General features: G+C 37.7%; 1 protein-coding gene across 9 annotated transcripts in view; it reads left to right on the plus strand.

Moving 5' to 3' along the window:
- REV1 (REV1 DNA directed polymerase) overlaps positions 1 to 21,676 on the plus strand; it is a 120,859-nt gene that overhangs the window by 84,756 nt on the left and 14,427 nt on the right. For 7 of the 9 annotated variants that reach the window (XM_073239813.1, XM_073239809.1, XM_073239790.1 and 4 more), the window contains 6 exons: positions 63 to 171; positions 3,755 to 3,883; positions 6,104 to 6,258; positions 8,592 to 8,711; positions 19,289 to 19,509; positions 19,773 to 19,945. In XM_073239813.1, the coding sequence (XP_073095914.1) occupies positions 63 to 171; positions 3,755 to 3,883; positions 6,104 to 6,258; positions 8,592 to 8,711; positions 19,289 to 19,509; positions 19,773 to 19,945 (907 nt within the window). The remainder of the gene's footprint in view (positions 1 to 62; positions 172 to 3,754; positions 3,884 to 6,103; positions 6,259 to 8,591; positions 8,712 to 19,288; positions 19,510 to 19,772; positions 19,946 to 21,676) is intronic. The other 2 variants (XM_073239819.1, XM_017657141.3) reach the window with 1 other exon arrangement.

The raw sequence follows: 21,676 nt of genomic DNA on the forward strand, positions 1-21,676 counted from the left end.
GAGTGAAAATTAAGAAAAATCAGTTTATAACATATAATCATTAAATTTTATTATTTTTAAAGCAGATATACCGGATTCATCAATGTGGGAGAATCCAGATTCTGTACAAACAAATGGAATTGATTCTGTTTTGTCAAAGGCTGAGATTGCATCTTGTAGTTATGAAGCCAGGTATGTAGAAATTAAGTGTAATACTTAAGAATAGTTAATTTACTTGATTATTTTCATACAGTCTTTTGAAGTGGATTCAGACATACTACTTAGGCCAATGGTTTCAATATGTTGCAGACACGTATGTTGTGAAATAAATGTTTCTAGCCTTAATCCCTTCAGTCCCTTTTTGTTTTCCTTTAAAAATGGTAAATAAATTTACATAAGTACCTTAGTTTTTTGATAAAAACAGTAGGTCCTACAGTGGAAATCAAAAGAAGCCAGGTGTTGTCATTTTTAAACCATGTCTTTTGAAGTATGGAATTAAAGACTTAGATTATTTTTGAGTGGAGAAGGTCTTAATGTTTGCTCTAAGTAATTCCTTTTTACAACTAAGAAAAATTCCTTATAAACTTCCTAACACTCAATGTTTTTTTAAAATTCTTTTAAAACTTGGTTGCCTAGTAAATTACAAGTAAATAATTCCATACTGGCATACCTAATAATCTCACTTAAAATTGAGGAATAGTGTCAACTTGTTAGCACCAACTTTGTATGTAGACCATTATCTTGCAGTAACCTTAAACCCTAATTACAGCCTGCTGTTTCAGTACAAGAACAGATATATGTATTGTTACTTACACTTAAAAAAAGATCAGTCATTTAAAAGTAATCGATTATGATAGTTGTAAAAGTAGAGGGAGTAAAAATGAATTGATAAATTAAAAAAAGCAGTCTGTACTTTGTTAGCACAGCAAGTATTTATACATTGTTGGCAGGTATTGAAGTTTTTAATAATTATAAAAACAGGCTTGTATCATAACATTTTTCAATCTTTTTTTGAGAGAGAGGTTAGATAGTATATTTATGGCTTTGTCATTCATCCTTTTTTATTGTGTATAAGAAACATTAATTTCAGCTATACAACGTACTGATTTAAATATATGTAACATTTTTCAGTTTTGATTAAATGTTTGGATTATTCAAGCAAGTCTAATCTGACAACTCAATATGTAGCCAGAAAGATTGAAATCTTACCAATATTTTTATAAAAAGGATATTTAAGAAAAACACATTATATTTAAACATGCATGATTATAAAATATTTCAAATCATTATCTCTTTATGACATGTCAGATTTTTACTCCCAGCCTAATTTTGCCTTCTCATTAACAGAATTATGTTTTACTCTTCTTCAGTGTTAGTTGGTAATGTAGCCAAGGAGTTGAAACTTACTTTAATGAAAAATAAAAAAGAATTAAGTCAAATATAAGTGTATTCTGGAATACTACATTTTTATTAGCACAGGCAGTTTAGAGCTGGTTGTATGTTGTTTTAGCCTGTCACTGGGATAGGCTAGTCTTTTTCTCCCCTCTAAGTTACTGCATGGTAACTTGTGCTTCTGATGGCTGGACCATTGTGTTCCAACGGGAGGGTGTGATGAAGCCCAGAAATACTTAGTCTTTGAATTTTGCTACTTGGTGAAATGAAAGCTCCACCCTTTCCATGCTGCCTCTGCAGGGTCTCTTCTCATTAGTGTCCCTAAGCTGAATGCTGGATGGGGAGTGCCAAGGCTGAATCAGAGGCAGAAGCCTCAGCAGCTCACAGTCGGTTTGGACTCTGGTAGCCACAGCTGTGTCTAGGCTCTAGGTGTCTTTGGATTGTGCATTTACATTGTATCACAAATGGCAGTTGTCAAGCTAAGTGTATTACAGGATAATCAGGGTGCCAATATGTGAAGACCAAATACTATGTAGCAAGCCACTGAAATGACACTTAAGTGGTAAATGTTTATTTGAAGGAGATTCTTAAAATGGTGAAAATGAATTTGAGTATAAGTTGGAAAAAAGCCCCACAAAACCCACAGCAGTGGGGGTTTGGTCTTTTAATTGGTTGTAACTTCCTTACAGTGTCTGGTGGCTCCTAAACATTTCTCTCTGGGATGTATATGTGCATGCATACATAAATAGATGTATATTTTTATAATTAGTATGCCCTTGAAAATTTCAGTATGACTGAATAATTTGAAAACAAAATTATTATAAATATAAGAGTATGATAGTTGCAGGAATTAGTTAACTAACACATTCCTTTAAAAATTAATAATTACCTTTAATTTCCAAGTTCAGCTTTTATATGCTGAACCTATATATCTAGCATTACTGAATATGCTTTAAACTATTTATGTATTTCTAACTAGATGTTTAAGCTATTATATATGTATACTTCCCTGCCTTACTAAACAAAGCCCATTGTCTATAATCCATCTTTCTTTTTGCTGACCAAGTACAGGGTCATCCTCATGAACATCCTGAGGACTGTTTTATTCACGATTTTATTCTCCATCTTGCAAAATGCCTGAGACACAAATTTCAGTTGAATGAATGAAGAATTTTTTCATTCATTTTTTTTCATGCTTTATTATGCTATTCATCAGTCATTACTTTCTTTTCTATCATTTCTCCTTCCTATTAGATATTTCTCATCTACTAGGGCTTTGCAGTTAGATAATTTATTATTGTTTTGTGTATGTAAGAAATGCATATGATTTTGCATTTACCTCTGAATAACTTGGGAGGATTCTTTTCCTGTTTGGTTCTCACTGGTTGGTCTTAGATGAGGAGGGTGCCAGAGATCATGAGTAATTGAAGACTTTTGTGTCGATGTTTCTTAAAATGGCACACCTCCATACAAAGTGAGCACTTAGTAATACTTATTGAATGACTGTAGAATGATCTCCTGATGTATTTGCACAGGGGTATGTAATCTGGTAAAGCATTGCTATTATTTTGCTCTGTTTTTACTTTAATATTTTTTGTTGATTCATTGCAGAATGTTAAAATGGGATATTAATTATTAATTATGTGTAATTCCATATTTATAGTTTTGTGCTAAATGCTCCAAATATCAAAGGTAATGTGGGGCATTGAGGCTCACAAAAGATTTAAAATTCACCATTTTCAATTAGGTCCCTCAAAGTTCTGGAACCTTGGTCCCTGCCCAGAGTGATGTCCTACCATTTACAATGCTGTTGGCATCTCAGCCACTGCGGAGCCACCTCAGGAGCATGCAATTGGTCATTTGGGAATTGGGTGGTAATAGGATGAGTATATTTTGTCTGTCACATAGCACTATTTTGTGTAGTTATTTTTATTTCTCTTCTTTGTCTTTGGGGGTGAACCCTGGCCAAAGTGTGCCATGTATTAGGGGAAGAAAACCTCTTATTGACAGCACATTCCTGCTCTGTGGTGGTTGTGATATCACTAGCATATGGCATGCTGGCATTGTGGCAGAGGGGCCAGAGGTCTGAGTATTTTAAAGGAAATCATCAGATACAGATGAGAATCAAACCTGGTCTTTTACAAACATATTTTGGCACATCTACACATGTCCTTTACACTAATCAGAGAATTGTATAATTTGTTTTTGGGGAAAGCAAGCCTGTCAGTTTTCTTAATGCCTATTTTTTACCCCTAATGAGAATGGAGTTAGATGAAAACTGTGTATTTAATGGCATGGGAAGATACTATCAACATATTTGATACTTGATTTGGCACTTAAAAATTCCCAGCATGACCTCTGTTGTGTTTTACTCTTTCTCTAGACAACTTGGCATTAAGAATGGAATGTTTTTTGGGCACGCTAAACAACTTTGTCCTAATCTTCAAGCTGTCCCATATGATTTTCATGCATATAAGGAAGTTGCACGCACAATGTATGAGACATTGGCAAGGTAACGTATATGATATAGTCACTGTCATATCCGTGTTACTCTGCTTTTCTTCTCTAACATTAAAGACAGCCCAGTTTTCCTTAGAGCTGTCAGTGTCACTTTTGCTAGACTTTTCTCTCTCAGGAGCCCTTTCCTCAGCGTCCCAGTGTGACTGTCTTCTCTCCTTCATCTAGGTGACTCCAGTCATCAGTAGCTCATGCGAAGGGACATTTTTGCACTGCTCAGGTTATAGAGGTGCCTCCTGATGGTGATGGCGATCTGATTCTGCCTATATGACTGCAAGTCAGTTGTTCTAGTTTTCTTCCCATGGAACCAGACAGATGAAGGATGCAATTTTTAACCTGGTTATTCTTTTATTACATTTAAATTAGAGTTTTGTTTATAACAGTAGAGACTCTTTAAGATCCTTTATCTTCTAATATCCTTAGGCATGCCAAAAGTTTTTATAAGTTAGTTTTAGTAATAGTTTCAATGTGATTGATTAGTTGCCTTAAGGAAAGGAGATCATTTAAAAAATATAATGTAAGTATATTTTATGTTCACACCTCAAAATTTAAAGTAAGTTTTGCTGGCCATGTATGCTCTAATGAAGGAGTCAGTGTATTTTCTCTACCAAGGGCCAGATAAGGTTTCTTTCCAGCTACTCAGCTCTGCTGTGTAAAGTGAAAGCAGGCACAGACAATATATTAGTGAACGGGTGGGGCTGTGTTTTACGTCTTTGTTTTGTTTTTGTTTTTGTTTTTTTTACCAAGACAGGCATCAGGACAGCAGGCCAAGGGTTGTCAGCCCTTGGGCTTAATTGAGGTTCTTAGAGAGACACTGTGCCTCTGTCTTTACCTCTTCTTCTACTTTCTTATGCATATTCTGAATACCTACTTACTGAGTATCAAGTACAAGCAGCTGTTGATGCTTCCAGTCCTACAGAGAGAAGTAAGATCCAGCTGTTAACTTCAGCAGAAGAGATTAAAAAGGGGCTGAGGAAGTTACCTGGCATCAGTGTGTAGGATGGAGTGCTGAGTGATAAGCCAGTTAATCACAACTGTCCTTAGGACCCCAGATACGGGGATGTTGTGCTTACGAAGTGGCAAGTATGCTTTTAGATCCTGTTCAAAATTGAGATCAGTTAGCATCCAGGTAGGGCCAGAAACAGGTGATTGAGTTCAATTAGCAGTATTGGGTATTCTGGGCAACAAGACCCTTGAATTGGGAGGATTTCAGGGAGAGCATGACACATACTCATCCTGAGGGAGTTTTCTCCTTGGAGACATTTCCAGCGACATTTGGCTATTTTGGGGTGGGGAGCGGAAACGCAGTGTTAATCTCCTGCCACCCTTTGGGAATTCTCCCTGCCTCAGGGTGCCTTCAGTCTGAAGCAGAGTCCCTCCTATCAGGTGTACCTTCCTGCTCTTACACATCTCACCCTTTAAAGTGTAAACAAAGCACTCATTTCTTAAGTGAATAGAGATACTAGTTAATCTGATTTACAGCAAGGTGTAGGTAAGAGATGAGGCCTGGCCATCCCAGTACACTCCCCCAGGTGGATTAGGGAGCATCCATTTGTTGTTCCTGAGGCTGTTCTGGTTGCCTCCCATACGTGAGCCTCATATTTAATTAGCATTGGAGCCACATGGCAACTCTTCCCTTCCCTTTCCTCTTCTCTGGCCAACTAAAGTCCTTCATGCAGGCAGATCATGACTAAAAAAACCGAGTATTTCTGCCTGCAGGGATGTCGTTGGTGTCCCTCTAGTCAGCATCAGATGCCTCAGGCCCGCCACGTGAATGCTGTTTATTTGTGGGGTTTTTGTTTAGGTGATCTTATTTGACTTATTTTTGTGATTTTCTATTCCTTAAGAATTCCAGTAAACCATGTTTGAAAATTTTTAATTTTGACAGTTCTAATTCTGTTAACTACTTCTCAGCTAGTGAGAGGTTTACGCGAAGGTATTCTCTCAGTATAGAAAAACTAGAATAATTTCTGCTGTGTTTTTTGTAGCTAATATGGAAAAAGAGAAAGCACTAGTTGCCTTTGGTTCAGTGTTAGGTGACTACTAATAATGGCACTTGGGTCAGTTTAATTAAAATGCTGATATTTCTTAGCATGTTAAGTCTTGTAAGAAATTGGGAAATAAATATGCCATAGGAAGACTGGATTCAGCAGCACTTGGTCTGCTAGATGGCAGGTTGTGGCTGTGGCTCATTGCCTCTGCTTTGTGTTGACAGCTATACACATAACATTGAAGCTGTCAGTTGTGATGAAGCACTTGTGGACATTACTGAAATCCTTGCAGAGACAAGACTTACTCCTGATGAATTTGCAAATGCTGTCCGTATGGAAATCAAAGATCAGACTAAGTGTGCTGCCTCTGTTGGAATTGGTTAGTACCTAGCTTGCCTCATACTGTTCATTTTACACAAAGCATTGTTTTGCAATCAGTGAGTATCACTTAATTTTTAGTAGTGATTTTCAGATTTTGTTTTTATTATATTACCTTACTGCATAGTCCTCTCACTTCTAAAACAATTCTTAGTATTGCTCACAATTGTACAATACATGAGATAAAAAGTGTTGGAAATCCAAGAATATTATTGGTAATATCTTTGGAATAAGCAACTTGAAATATTTCTTAACCTGTTCTTCAAAATGGGGAGAATGGAGAGTCAGTACTTGTAAGCTTTTTTTTTTCTTTTAAAATGAACAGAAACCATTTAAAGCAATGTGGTGGGGGGCATTGGGAGTCAAGTGTGCTGAAGTAGAAGTCTTGTAATTCAGTTACTCTGAGTTTTGGCTTCTGGGAATGCTCAGCAGTCCAGCCTTCACACTCTCAACTACAGAAGGCATCCTCTCTTGCACATGCCCTCCACCTGTCCTTCCCAACTGTCTGTTCTGCCTGTGAGCCCTGCACTTTGTCTGTGCAGGTCCTCCCATCCTCTCTCTGCCTTTGACTCTTCCAGCTGTGCCTGATGGAACCGTTTCTGTTGCACCTAAGCTTCCCTGGGTCCCCTCCTTCCTTTCAGGACCTCTTGCCAGGACACCTCCTATCTTGCCATTCTCACAGGGGGACCCAACTTGTCCCTGCCACACACTATTCCACAGGCTTGGGAGGCAGAGAAAACTTTTCTTTTAGCTTACCATCGCTGTCACGCAGGACTCCTCTCTTCTCATTCAAAGCCTTTCTTCCTATGAAATAGCTTGTCTGATCTCTACCCTTGGGATTTCCACTTATGGAGATACCTGTGTGACAACACAGGCCAGTACTTTTGAAACAAGATTTTTATTTATATTAACCCAGAGAAGTAGGGGATATACCACACCACACAGGGCCACATGGGGAGGCACCAGGTTTTGGCTGGGAGGCAGAAGCAGGAGTAAAGGGAAATCCTAGGCCAGAGCTTCATTGGAGTTTCTGCAGGAAGGGCTGGGCCAAGTAGACAGTGTAGGATTGACTAGTTTGGATAATTCCCATGGCCTGAGGGCTGTAAGGGTAACCTCTAGTCTCCTGGTATCTAGCCCTGGCATGATTCAGAGCAGGAGAAATCCTGGCTTTGCGTGTGAGTCTGATAGGGAGATAGATGGCCGGGGGTGGCTGGCTTGCTCCCAGGAAGGTTGTTTTCTGCCTTCAGCAAATAGCTGGGAGTGCAGTCTCTCTCCAGCCAGGAAGATTTTTAAGATGTCAAAACATCACAAGATACAGAAAATAAAATACATGACTAATACATTCATAGAATCCCTCCAGTTACTAGCTAGCCTGCCTTTTACTCCCTGGTATTTGGCTTGCAGATCCTTCTCCACATCCATTTAGGACTTGTCTTCTGGGTTCCAGTATCAGGCACAGGTTTAGTTTTTTCTTAATTGTACTTGTTTGTAATTTGCAACTGTACAATAGGACTGCATTCTTCTAAGTTCAGGCACATAATTGAAACAACAACCCCATGTGGTATTTCCACTCCTTAGCGCCTTGGTCTTCTCCAAAATTTACTACTTGTATTATTTTGGTGTGACTTTCCAGAATTTTTTTCTCTCCCTAAATATCTATATATTTACCCTAGGAAAATGCATAGTTTCTATATGTCTTAAATAAAAAGGACATGTGTCCTTTATACAACTCCTTACAATTTCTGGAGTTCCTAGTTTACATAAAGGTCTCCTGACATTCCAGTCCCACAGATCCTAGTGAACTTTTCCCCTGCTCTGCAGAGGCATGTCCGTGCTCACCCCAAGGTCTCACGCCAGCATCTGTCTTTGTTCTCAGGCTCCCATATGCTCAGTGTTCTGCACCTGTGCTGATAGCCTAGCAAGGCTTCTGGTCCTTTGGGCTTTCTTTTTACCCCAGCCCAGTAGCATCCTTTGCCTTTTTCCCACTTAGCCTAGATCCAGTGAATTGTAAAAGGAGCTGATTTCTGATCATTGCTCTCAAGTCCTGTAAGCCTCCAATTTTATGATTAGAGCTGTTAGGCAAGAGAAATCGAAAGGTCACTTATTTTGGGACAAAGAAACCTCTGTACAATAACCATGTTCATTATAATCTGTAATACTTAACATTCTGCCAGTTTTGTACTGTATTTGAAATGATCCAAATTGAAAGTTATTTATTTTCATTGTTTTTAGAAAGAAAGAAATTTGATAGGTAACCTATTTGTAGATGGCTTTGTTACAAAATTTAGAAAATAATTGTACATATTTCTTCAACATTTTTTTTTAACTTTATAGGTTCTAATATTCTTCTGGCTAGAATGGCAACTAGAAAAGCAAAACCAGATGGCCAGTACCACTTAAAACCAGAAGAAGTAGATGATTTTATTAGAGGTCAGCTAGTTACTAATCTACCAGGTAAGTACAAATCCTTTCTTTATAGCTTTCACTTATTGTAAACATTTATTAGTGCTTTTCTGAGTTCTATAACGTATATCTGTTATTCCCAAAACATGAATTAAAATTTTTATCTGTTATTGAATGTGATGAGAAACAAAATTTGGAATTCTACAACGAATATCTCTTTAGTTGATTTATTAAGATCTTGATGTTACATTTTACTTTTGCTTTTCATGTATTTTACTTTAGGTATTTCCTAAGTAGCAGGATCAAAGAATTCTAAGAAATTATTTTAAAGAGAATATGATGAAATTGATTTTTGGTCATATTTCATTCATAATTAAATTAGTGTGCTTTTAGGCCAAAGATAAAGTTTTGAGAATTAATTTTATTTCCAAAATTATCCTGTTAGATTAAAGACAGTTTTCTGAGTATAGTAAACAAATAGTTTCAAAAGTGGAAAAAGTAGGAAGGATAAATCTAAAAAATGAAATATTTTGTTAAATCCAACATTGAAGTAAAGCATTCATCTATACCTTTCTCCTCCAGAGGGGCAGGATGTTTAGTTGTATTTTTGTGTGTGTGGCTAACTAAACATGTAAAAATCTTCCCATGGAGAAGTCATCAAGTTAACTATAACTGAAAAATGGTTGCCCTCTTGGGGCCTTGAATAGATGTAATTTTTTTGTGTAGGACAGTTCCTTTCATAATTATTAAATATTTAAACTGCTTTCTGTGGTAGATTCCTCTTTCTAAGAAACTTCTCTAAACCATATGGTAGTCTTTGATGCTATTTCAGAAAACTGTCTCCTTTTATAAAGCAGTCTGTATTAGCTTCAGTAAAGCTCTAGTGTATTTATGTTGGAGAAAGTTCAAGACAGTACATGTTTGATGAAAATTTTTAAGATTCATTTGTTGAAAGTGGACTTAGTGGTTTTTTTAGATGTATATTCTTAGACCTCATTAAAGTTTATCAGAACCAACTTAGAATTTTCTATTATAGGCTAATATATTAAGTGACGCAAATGCCATTTCATGATAGGTTAGTTATAAAGCTTCCTGACTCCTATAGTAAATAACTTAAAAGAATATATTTAATAATGTAGATAACTGTAAAAAAAGAAAGATAATGCTTTTAGAAACAAAAGGAAAAGATCAGTTTATCTTAAAATAACAAAAAAAATCTCTGTAGGGTATCAGTGTTTGAAAGTATATTAGCAAAACTTCAAAATTTTAAATCACTTTCATATTCCTTTCTGAATAGTGTTAATTTTCTAAATTAATGGAGTATATTTGTTTTAATTAAATTAAAATGTTATTTATATTAAAAATCTGATAAATTCTGTCAGAATTGAGATACAATATAGAACACTTCTTGAAACTATTTGTGCTCAACAAATGGTATTCAGTTGTTAAAAAAAGAAAAAAAATGTATTAGTGTTAGAAATGTGACATTCTGATGGTCAGTTTGAGAAAGATAATTAACCTTATAAAGTCAAGCTAGCAAATTACCTTATTAGACAATCCAATTTAAACAGTTCTAATAACACAGTGCAGTCTTATGTAAGAAGCAGCAGTGTATTTAAAGCTGCATGTGAAATTTTGAGTTCAGGTTTCTCATACTAGCCATTACTCTTAGTTTGTTAAGGCTGCCATAACAAAAATACCACAGACTAAGGGGCTTAGGCAACAGAAGTGTATGTTTGCAAGATCCTGGGGGCTAGAAGTCCATGACTGAGTTGTCAGCAGGGTCCATGTCTCCTGACCCTCTCCTGGATCTTGGCGTGTAGGCGGCCATCTTTGCTGGGTCCTCACAGAGGCTTTGCTGTTCATGTGTCCATGTCCTAATCTCTTCCTAAAGGGACACCAGTTGTATTGGATAACGGCTCATTCATGTGACCTGATTTTACCTCTTTCAAGGCCCTGCCTCCAATTATTGTCACACTCTGAGGCCCTGGGAATTAGGATTGAGGAGACACAGTTCAGTCCATAGCACCATCTTGAAATGGAATCATTTTTGTAGGTTTTGTTTGTTTTTTTATACAGAAAAAATACTTTTTAATTCCTTAACCTAATAATGTTACTGTTCACCTCCATTTGTTTCCTGGTTGAAGGAACTTTATTTCTTGAAGGGGCAAGTGTGAGATTATCTGTCCTGATTGAGCTCTTAGGCACAGCCTAGACTTTCCTAAGGGATGTCTGAAATACAGGGGGCGACAAGAGTGGTTTCCTCTGGCAAGCCACCTTCTCATGCAGCTCCCTCTGCCCTTCCAAACCAGGTGGTACGCACCCAAAATTGTTGCAGTTTCATGCCTTTAAACTACTCTCTTGAATAAACTCCCCAAATTCTTAATCAGACAGATTTAGAAAATCTCAGATACACAAGATGTCAACCTTCTGTTGCTACCCCTGTCCTGGAGATGGCATGGAAGTCTGCCTTTTCCCGCTGTGTTCTACAGAATATAAGCCATTCCTGTAAATCAGGGCCCACACAGTAAAAGTTCTGAGAATTCTCATGATAAAGAAACAGACTGATCGTTGTTAAAAACCAGTAATTTCCCAAAGAGATTTGAAGAATATATAGTACCTAGGAACATCTTGTGGAGCAAGATGCTTTGAGGAAGTTTTGCTCTGTAACCTATAACCAGTGCTAACACGCCTCAGCCCTCGTCCTCCACAAGCTCTCTTTGCCTGCTGTGCCTTTAAGTGTTTACTGAGTGTATAGTGTGCCTTGCGTGCCATAGCCAGTTACTGTAGCTCCGTAAGAAAAACACACACAGGTAAGTTTATGCTGTAGGAGACCCCACAGAATGATTCTGTGCTGCGCTAACAAAAATTACATGAGATCTGTTTATCCAGTGAAAGAAAAGATTGTCCCCAACAACTATTTAAATACAATAGCCATTTCTAGCTGCTCTTTGCATCTTGGCAAGGCTTGGCACCCTGCATGCATGCCCTTGATTGAAGGCCCTTCTGCACCTTGTCCAGCCCTTGCGGGATTAGTGCAGCCAGTGTATGGTTTCCACCTCTGTTCCATTCTCAGAGAAACATGAGTAGGTGTACAAGATCTATACTGTCCTGATGTGGCAGCCACTAGCCTGGTGATGCTAGTAAAATTCGAAGTTAAGTGAAAGATAAATTTAAAATTCAGTTTGTTGGTGGCACTAGCCGCATTTCAGGGCTCCATAGCCACGTGGGGCAAGTGCCCGTGGGATTGGGGAGCACAGGTACAGAACATGTCCACCACCACAGAAAGTTCTATTGGACAGTGCCAATGCAGACAGTGCAAACTTCATTCTTTGGAGCTTTTCTGTCAAACTGTTAAATTCTGGAGCTGGGGAGATGACATTATGGGCCATTTTTAACCTAGAGTAATAGTTTCCCCTCAAGGACAAATCTCTAGTCTTTGTCCCAGTGGCTTGACCAGGAGCTTCCACACTTTTTCTTCTCTCTTTCTCAGATACTTGGTTCTAAGCTAGCATATTTCTTTCACTTTTTCCTTTTCTAGGTGGATAAAATCAGTTTTATCCTTAAGACCCCGTTTCGTTCTCCCTAACATGCCTCCTTTCCTATAAATACTTACCTGATGCTGATACTGTCAGCTGAACCAGCAGCCCTCTCAGGCCTTAGGTGCCGAGTCCAAGGTTGATCTTTCCACTCCACTCAGCGTCATGGGGCCAGACTCAGACCACCATCGTGCCACCCTCCCCAACTCGGCTTCAGGCCATTCCTTTTCATGAGGTGGGCTTGCAGTACAGAGGATCTTTTCTTCTTCTCTAGAGGGACATTTTGCTCAAATTCAGTTAGTTTTGGTAATCTGGTGAGATTTAATACAGTAGCCTTTCTTTTGTGCCTATTAGTAATAATTCTGTTCCAGTATACTAAAGATACTCTCAAAACCTGCGGGCTTCCCCCTACTCCAGCCCTGCACACGCACATACATTCAATCCAGGAATATCATTATCCCTTGCTGATTTTGCAAGTCAGTAAGACCCAGTCAGCTCCCCAGATCTGTAAGGGAAAGATCATGCTCACAATTCAAGGGTGGGGAGTGGGGCAATGGTGGGAGGGAAAAAACAAAGACAAGCCTCCCTTGAACAGGAATAGTGGTGAAGTGACTTTGGGTAACTCATCACACGATTTGTTCCTTCCCTTGGATTTCTCCTTCCATTTTGATAAATACCCAGATGGGTTGCTTACAAGCCCCCCTTTTTGTGTGTAGTGCCTTCTCTGGAGGCTCTTGTTCTTAGCTCAGACTCATATTACCTGCTCACTCTTCTGCCTTGAACTTTAAAATGGCACAGATGAGAGGCAGGATCCCTAACATCTTCCATCTAACTTCCATTCAGGGATAAATTATCCTGGTTTAAGCTGGTGTCTCCTGCCTCCACAGCCATAGATCTTGGCTGGAAGGTTGCCAGCCTCTTAATTAACTTTTTCATGACTGCTGCAAGAGGTTCTCCTGGCAGACCCTGGGCGAGCACGGGTGCTCCTTCTGCAGGAGACCACTCAGGATCGGAGCTAGAGTAACAACTGTGATGAGCAGAAGGTAGCAGACTTCCCCCAGAGCTCTCTGACAAGATCCTACAGAAGACCAGAGACAGTCTTTTCCTCATTGAAAGAAAATATTCATTTGATGGTGTGGAGACAATTTTAATAAGAATATTAGTTTCCTTAGGTTAGTCTTAAGTATCTTTCCCAGATAGGCATACCTTTGATCAGCTTTTGGGCAAATTGAGAGCAACAGAACTCGGCATCTTTCGGATGATGCTCAAACCTTGCATCTTTAAGAGTATGGATAGAGACCCCTGCATGCTGGCCTGGCTGTAGGAGGGTTAATAATGCCTTTGCAGGATATGGTCTTTGTTGGTAAAAGATACCTGTCTTCTCCCCACTGCCACTGCACTTGCTTAGGACCCTATCTCCCTGGGTTAGTGAGACTGCTTTGTCCAGGATAATTGCAAATAGTATTTTTGGGTTTGTGCCTGTATCGTAAGTTCTTTTTCTAACTCCCTTTCAAAGAAAAGATGGCTAAAACTGTTGTAGTGTTTGGTCATCACTGAAATCCCTAATATTCATGTGTTTCCTAGAATGTCTGTAAGTCATATGATAGACTTGTGTAAACAAGTCTGTAAATAAACTAGTTTATTTTGTGAATAAGATAAAAATCTTGATATTACTCAATAATAAATAAAAGTCACATTCTTTTGAGAACTTTAGTTTTACTTATTTGAGAAGTTCTGGTTCACCTACATGTAGAGCCCAAGTTGAGAAGTAGATCCTAAAAGTAACTTTACTACTACAGCTGTAGCTGCATTCATCCCACCAGTTCCTGTACTTGCCATGGGAATGAAGAAGGATATATCTAAGTTGGCCTGTGCATACAGTAAAACTACAAATTTGACTGGATCTATACTGTTGGAACTCAACCAAGAATTAGGAGAAGTGCAAGTTGTACTGCTCCAAAATCTTAGAACTACAGACTATCTACTGTTAAAAGAACATATGGGATGTGAACAGTTCCCAGGAATGGGTTGTTTTAATTTGTCTGATTTCTCTCAGACTGTTCAAGTACAGTTGGACAATATCCATCATATCATAGATAAATTTTCACAAATGCCTAGGATGCCTAACTGGTTTTCTTGGTCTCACTGGAGATGGCTGGTAATTATAGTAACTGTTTTCCTATTATGTTAATGTCTGTGCGCAATTTAATTAGTAGTTTAAAACCTATACATGCTTAAGTTACTCTACAAGAAGATATGTCAAAGAAATAATCAATCTTCCCATGTTTTCTTCCGCCTGCTACTTCTATAGCTTTTATTCTTCCTTCCTAATTATAACCCTTAAATAGAATTTGTGCCTCATATCGAATTTACCGAGTATCATAATTCCTCCAAGTGGTAAAGATACCTCAAGACAAATGCTGGGCATAGAAGCCACAGGGCATAAATCTGCAAAGAAGTAAAAAGCTAACCTCTTCAAACAATATGGCTTCTCTCTCACTTACCAACTTTACATTTCCCTGTATGGCCCCGGAAGATGACTGGTTAGCCAGAGACGGGTAAGATTCCTCAAGGGAGGAACAACCTAAGACAGGCACAGTCGCAGGGGGGCCATCAGGTGAGAAATTGGGGATCAACAGAAGTGAGGCTTAGAACCTCACCCCCCGTTTTGAGAGAAATCTTATGCATCCGTGGATGTTTTATTGCCCTTGTCTAGCTTGGATTAACACATAGTCTACAGGCACACACCTGATCATCTACATTTGCTCTCTTACAACACTAAACTATGTTTTCTACCTTTATCTTGCATCTACCTACCACTTCAGCATTTTATTTAAGATAATAATAATAATAATAATAATAATAATAATAATAATAAAGGGAGAAATGTGGGATTCACATATAAATCAAGTATAAAAATCAAATGAACATTCATATTTGACCTGATTGTTTATAGTTCATAATGAGTGATCAAAACCGGAAGTTTCTGTGATGACTGCCCTTGTACTGTTCACCATGTAAGAACTTATTCACTATGTAAGAATTTGTTCACCATGTAAGAACTTGTTCGTTATGCTTCAGAAGATTGGAGACTGACGAAAATTAGGCTTGGGGTGAATTAATGATTGTGCATTGAGCATTGACTCCCCTATACAGAATTTTATTGTTGTTAACAACCATTTGATCAATAAATATGAGAGATGCCCTCTCAAAAAAAAAAAATCTATCGATAGAAAATAAAAATAAAAATAAAAAAATAAAAGTAACTTTACTAGTGTGATTTGTACCCAAGAACCCTTTAATCTGAGATGCTTCAGTTTGGTCACTTACAAATTTTAAGTGAGATTTTTTTTTTTGTTAGCATTAATGTACTATTACATGAACAACATTAGGGTTACTAGACTCCCACTTACCCCATTACAGTCACTGTCCATCAGATGCTATAGAATCACTACTTGTCTTCTCTGTGTTATACTGCCTTCCCCATGTCCCTGCCCCCTATGTTAAACGTGCTAATCATAATTACCCTTTTTCCCCCTTCTCCCTCCCTTCCCACCCATCCTTCCCAGTCCCTTTCCCTTTGGTAACTGTTAGTCCATTCTTGGGTTCTGTGAGTCTGCTGCTGTTTTGTTCCTTCAGTTTTTCCTTTGTTCTTATACTCCACAGATGAGTCAAACAATTTGATACTTGTCTTTCTCCACCTGGCTTATTTCACTGACCGTAACACCCTCTAGCTCCATCCATGTTGTTGCAAATGGTAGGATTTGTTTTCTTCTTATGGCCGAATAATATTCCGTTGTGTATATGTACCACATCTTCTTTATCCATTCATCTACTGATGAACACTTAGGTTGCTTCCATTTCTTGGCTATTGTAAATAGTGCTGTGATGAACTTAGGGGTGCATATGTCTTTTTGAAACTGGGTTCCTGCATTCTTAGGGTAAATTCCTAGGAGTGGAATTCCTGAGTCAAATGGTATTTCTATTTTTAGTTTTTTGAGGAACCTCCATACTGCTTTCCACAATGGTTGAACTAATTTACATTTCCACCAGTAGTGTAGGAGGGTTCCCCTTTCTCCACATCCTCACCAACATTTGTTGTTGTTTGTCTTTTGGATGGTGGCAATCCTGACTGGTGTGAGGTAATACCTCATTGTGGTTTAATTTGCCTTTCTCTGATGATTAGGGATGTGGAACATCTTTTCATGTGTCTGTTGGCCATCTGAATTTCTTCTTTGGAGAAGTGTCTGTTCAGCTCCTCTGCCCATTTTTTAATTGGCTTATTTGCTTTTTGTTTGTTAAGATGCATGAGCTCTTTTTATATAATTTGAATGTCAGATATGACATTTATGAATATATTCTTCCATACTGTAGGATGCCTTTTTGTTCTATTGATGGTGTCGTTTGCTGTACAGAAGCTTTTCAGCTTGATATAGTCCCACTTGTTCATTTTTGCTTTTGTTTCCCTTGCCCAGGGAGATAAGTTCATGAAGAAGTTGCTCATGTTTATTTCCAAGAGATTTTTGCCTATGTTTTTTTCTAAGAGTTTTATGGTTTCATGACTTACATTCAAGTCTTTGATCCATTTTGAATTTACTTTTGTGTATGGGGTTAGACAGTGATCCAATTTCATTCTCTTACATGTAGCTGTCCAGTTTTGCCAACACCAGCTATTGAAGAGGCTGTCACTTCCCCATTGTATATCCCCTTTATCTTATATTAATTGACTATATATGCTTGGGTTTATATCTGGGCTCAGAATATTTGGGTTTATATTCTGTTCCATTGGTCTGTGGGTCTATTCGTGTGCCAGTACCAAATTGCCTTGATTACTGTGGCTTTGTAGTAGAGCTTGAAGTCAGGGAGTGTAATTCCCCCTGGTTTATTCTTCCTTCTCAGGATTGCTTTGGCTATTCGGGGTCTTTCGTGGTTCCATATGAATTTTAGAACTATTTGCCCTAGTTCATTGAGAATGCTGTTGGTATTTTGATAGGGTTACATTGAATCTGTAGATTGCTTTAGGCAGGATGGCCATTTTGACAATATTAATTCTTCCAATCCATGAGCACGGGATGTGATTCCATTTATTGGTTTCTTCTTTAATTTCTCTCATGAGTGTTTCGTAGCTTTCAGAGTATAAGTTTTTCCCTTCCTTGGTTAGATGTAGTCCTAGGTATTTTATTCTTTTTGATGCAGTTGTGAATGGAATTGTTTCCCTGATTTCTCTTTCTGCTAGTTCATTGTTTGTGTATAGGAATGCAACAGATTTTGGTGTATTAATTTTGTATCCTGGAACTTTGCTGAATTCAGATATTAGATCTAGTAGTTTTGGAGTGGATTCTTCAGGGTTTTTTATGTTCAATATCATGTCATCTGCAAACAGGGATAGTTTGACTTCTTCCTTACCAATCTGGATGCCTTTTATTTCTTTGTGTTGTCTGATTGCCATGGCTAGGACCTCCAGCACTATGTTGAATAATAGTGGGGAGAGTGGGCATCCTTGTCTTTTTCCTGATCTTAAAGGAAAAGCTTTCAGCTTCTTGCTGTTCAGTATGATGTTCGCTGTGGGTTTGTCACATATGGCCTTTATTATGTTGAGGTACTTGCCCTCTGTACCCATTTTTTTGAGAGTTTTTATCATGAATGGATATTGAATTTTGTGGAAATTCTTTTCCAGCATCTATGGAGATGATCATGTGGTTTTTGTCCTCCTTTTTGTTGATGTGGTGGATGATGTTGATGGATTTTCGAATGTTGTACCATCCTTGCATCCCTTGGATGAATCCCAGTTGATCATAATGGATGATCTTTTTGATGTATTTTTGAATTCGGTTTGCTACTGTTTTGTTGTTTATTTTTGTATCTATGTTCATCAGGGATATTGGTCTGTAATTTTCTTTTTCTTGTGGTGTCTTTGCCTGGTTTTGGTATTAGAGTGATGCTAGCCTTATAGAATGAGTTTGGGAGTATTCCTCCCTCTTCTACTTTTTGGAAAACTTTGAGGAGGTTAGTTATTAGGTCTTCACTAAATGTTTGATAAAATTCAGCAGTGAAACCATCTGGTCCAGGCATTTTGTTCTTAGGTAGTCTTTTGATTACCAATTTAATTTCATTGCTGGTAATTGGTCTGTTCAGATTTTCTGCTTCTACCTGGGTCAGTCTTGGAAGGTTGTTATTTTTCTAGAAAGTTGTGCATTTCTCCTAGATTATCAGTTTGTTAGCATATAATTTTTCATAGTATTCTCTCATAATTCTTTGTATTTCTGTGGTGTCCGTAGTGATTTTTCCATTCTCATTTCTGATTCTGTTTATGTGTGTAGACTCTCTTTTTTTCTTGGTAAGTCTGGCTAGGGGGTTATCTATTTTGTTTATTTTCTCAAAGAACCAGCTCCTGTTTTCATTGATTTTTTTCTGTTGTTTTATTCTTCTCAATTTTATGCTTTAATCTTTATTATGTCCCTCCTTCTACTGACTTTGGGCCTCATTTGTTCTTCCTTTTCTAGTTACATTAATTGTGAGTTTAGACTGTTCATTTGGGATTTTTCTTCTTTCTTGAGGTAGGCCTGTATTGCAATATATTTCCCTCTTAGCACGGCCTTTGCTGCATCCCACAGACTTTGTGATGTTGAATTATTGTTATCATTTGTGTCCATATATTGCTTGATCTGTTTTTATTTGGTCATTTATCCATTGATTATTTAGGAGCATGTTATTAAGCCTCCATGTGTTTGTGGGCTTTTTATTTTCTTTGTGTAATTTCTAGTTTCATACCTTTGTGATCTGAGAAGCTGGTTGGTACAATTTCAGTCTTTCTGAATTTACTGAGGTTCTTTTTGTGGCCTGGTTTATGATCTATTAAAAATGTTCCATGTGTACTTGAAAAGAATGTGTATCCTGTTGCTTTTGGATGGAGTGTTCTGTAGATGTTCGTTAGGTCCGTCTGTTCTAATACGTTGTTCAGTGCCTCTGTCTCTTTTAAGGGAGATTATTTTAGGCTAGTTGCTCTGTGCATGAATGATAGTTGACACTGTTAAACTGTTTTTATAGTTCATGGGCAGAATTAAGGTATATATCCTTTTCCTCTCCTAGGAGTTGGACGGTCGATGGAATCTAAGTTGACATCTCTGGGAATTGGAACTTGTGGGGACCTGCAGTCTCTTACCATGGCACAGCTCCAAAAAGAATTTGGTCCCAAAACAGGTCAGATGCTTTATAGGTTCTGCCGCGGTTTGGATGACAGACCAGTTCGAACTGAAAAGGAAAGAAAATCTGTTTCAGCTGAGATCAACTATGGAATAAGGTTTACCCAGGTAAGATCTCTTAACAGGTTTTATCTTACATTGTTCTTTATATTCTCTTAGAGTCCTGTCTCTCCAACTAACTATAGACTCTTAAAAAAACTTTAAACTCTTGGCAGTTCACAGAGCTTGCAGAATGTTTGTTTTTAATAGATACTTAGCAGGATAGAAAATAATATATGTGGTTAATATTCAAAGTTAAAATACTTGGAAAGTTAAGTTGTTAGGCATATAGGAAATAACATGAGAATTTTTCTGTGTTTGTCTTTCAATAGCCAAAAGAAGCCGAAGCTTTTCTTCTGAATCTTTCAGAAGAAATTCAACGACGACTTGAAGCTGCTGGGATGAAGGGCAAACGCCTGACTCTCAAAATCATGGTACGAAAGCCAGGAGCCCCTGTTGAAACAGCAAAATTTGGAGGCCATGGAATTTGTGATAACATTGCCAGGTAAGCTTATCTTCAAAAGAAGATTAGATGTTGATATTTCAGTACAGATTGTTATAATTACTGGAAAATGAAGAAAACCAAGGAAGAGTATGAATAAAGATCTGTAAACTCTGGTGTTACTTGACATTCCATAGAGCCAGGCCTGAGCCAAAGCACATGTGAATTATGTTAATGTGCTCAGGTTCAGCCCGTCAGGTGATCTTGTAGCAGTAGGTCAGCCCAGCTGTGTGTTCCTGACCTTCAGCACCTGCCCTTGGGGTCTTCAGGCTGTTAACTATAGTGCCCGACAGAAAGAAAAGGGAAAGGGTCAGACTTGCAGCCATGGAGATAGTTGTGGGCTTGCTGAAGGGGTTCTGTGGTGAAATTTCAATACAATAATTCAAAAAACTGATTTGAATGAGACAGACCATTTATGGAGGTGAAATTTTGTTTGTGCAAAGAGTAGTTATTGTAGTTTCTGAGGACTGGTAGAAAGCATTAAAAACTTTTTTTTTCTGAGGGCCATTAATACAAAACTTCATGGAAGATTTTTGTGACCAATATGAAACCTAATTTTGCCATTTTATACTACACAGTCCACTGTATTCTGTCAGTCCAAGTTTTGAGACTTTTGACCTTGAAAGCCACATATAGGGAATGCTAAAATACAGTTTAAGGGTTAGCTCATGCCAAACCACTTACCTTAAGTTCACATTACAATTACAATGCTGAGAGAAATGAGAGGGCTGTTCCCACACACAGGAAACTGCCAGCTCTATTACTGATGCATTCATTTACCAGGAAAAGAGGAATAATAAATTACACATTAAACAGAATTTATAGAGTATATTTGTATGCAGTTAGTAATCATGAGCTGTTAGATTTACCGTTTGTAATAAACATTTTGATATATCTGTGTTTCAAATGGTAGCTAAATGTAAACATTAGAGGTCATTTCTATAATAAGTTATTAGGCCCTTACTCAGCAATATAATCTTATGAAACCTGGTTTTTATGTGAAAATCAGATTCAGTTTATAGTACCTTTTCTGGTCTGTAACCTAGAACTCTTACTTGTTCAAGATACATGGGAAGGATCATCCAAAAACTGATTTTCCTCTGGGAGGAGAGCGGGTGCTAGTTCCTCTTGCCATGCATGCATTTAAAATGCCTTCCAGCGCTTGGCATTGTGTGCTTCCGTGCGTTCAGCAGTACCCAAGGGCTTGTTCTATCGAATCTTAAAAAAAATCAGCTTTCATTGAATCCTTTTTTGGAAAATCCAGATACTCCACGTATCTACGTAAAACACTAAAGAAAAAAAAAAGGGAGTCATTGTACTTTATCCCTTCAATTCAAGGATAATATTCATTCAGCTTTTTTATAAGCCCATACCTGATTGCCCTTCTTGGTATTTGTTCTATTTTTGCCCTAAACTTAAAGTTTTATTATGAAATTTAAACAAATATACCCCCATGTTTCCATCACCCGATTTTTTTTTTGAGGAGCAAAAAAATGCAAATTTTTATTAAATTTGTCATTTTAGTGCAGTCCCAATGAAACTTAAAAGATATTTTCTTTTTTAATTAAAGTATTGTTGATATACAATCTTATGTTGGTTTCAAATGTACAGCACAGTGGTTCAGTATTTACCCATATGATTAAATCCTCACCCCCTCTAGTGCATTACTATCTGTCAATATGACAGAATCATTAACTGTATTCTCTGTGCTGTAATACTGTCCCTGTGACCAAC

Source organism: Manis javanica, chromosome 1, assembly GCF_040802235.1.
Source record: "Manis javanica isolate MJ-LG chromosome 1, MJ_LKY, whole genome shotgun sequence".
Taxonomy (NCBI): Eukaryota; Metazoa; Chordata; class Mammalia; order Pholidota; family Manidae; genus Manis; species Manis javanica.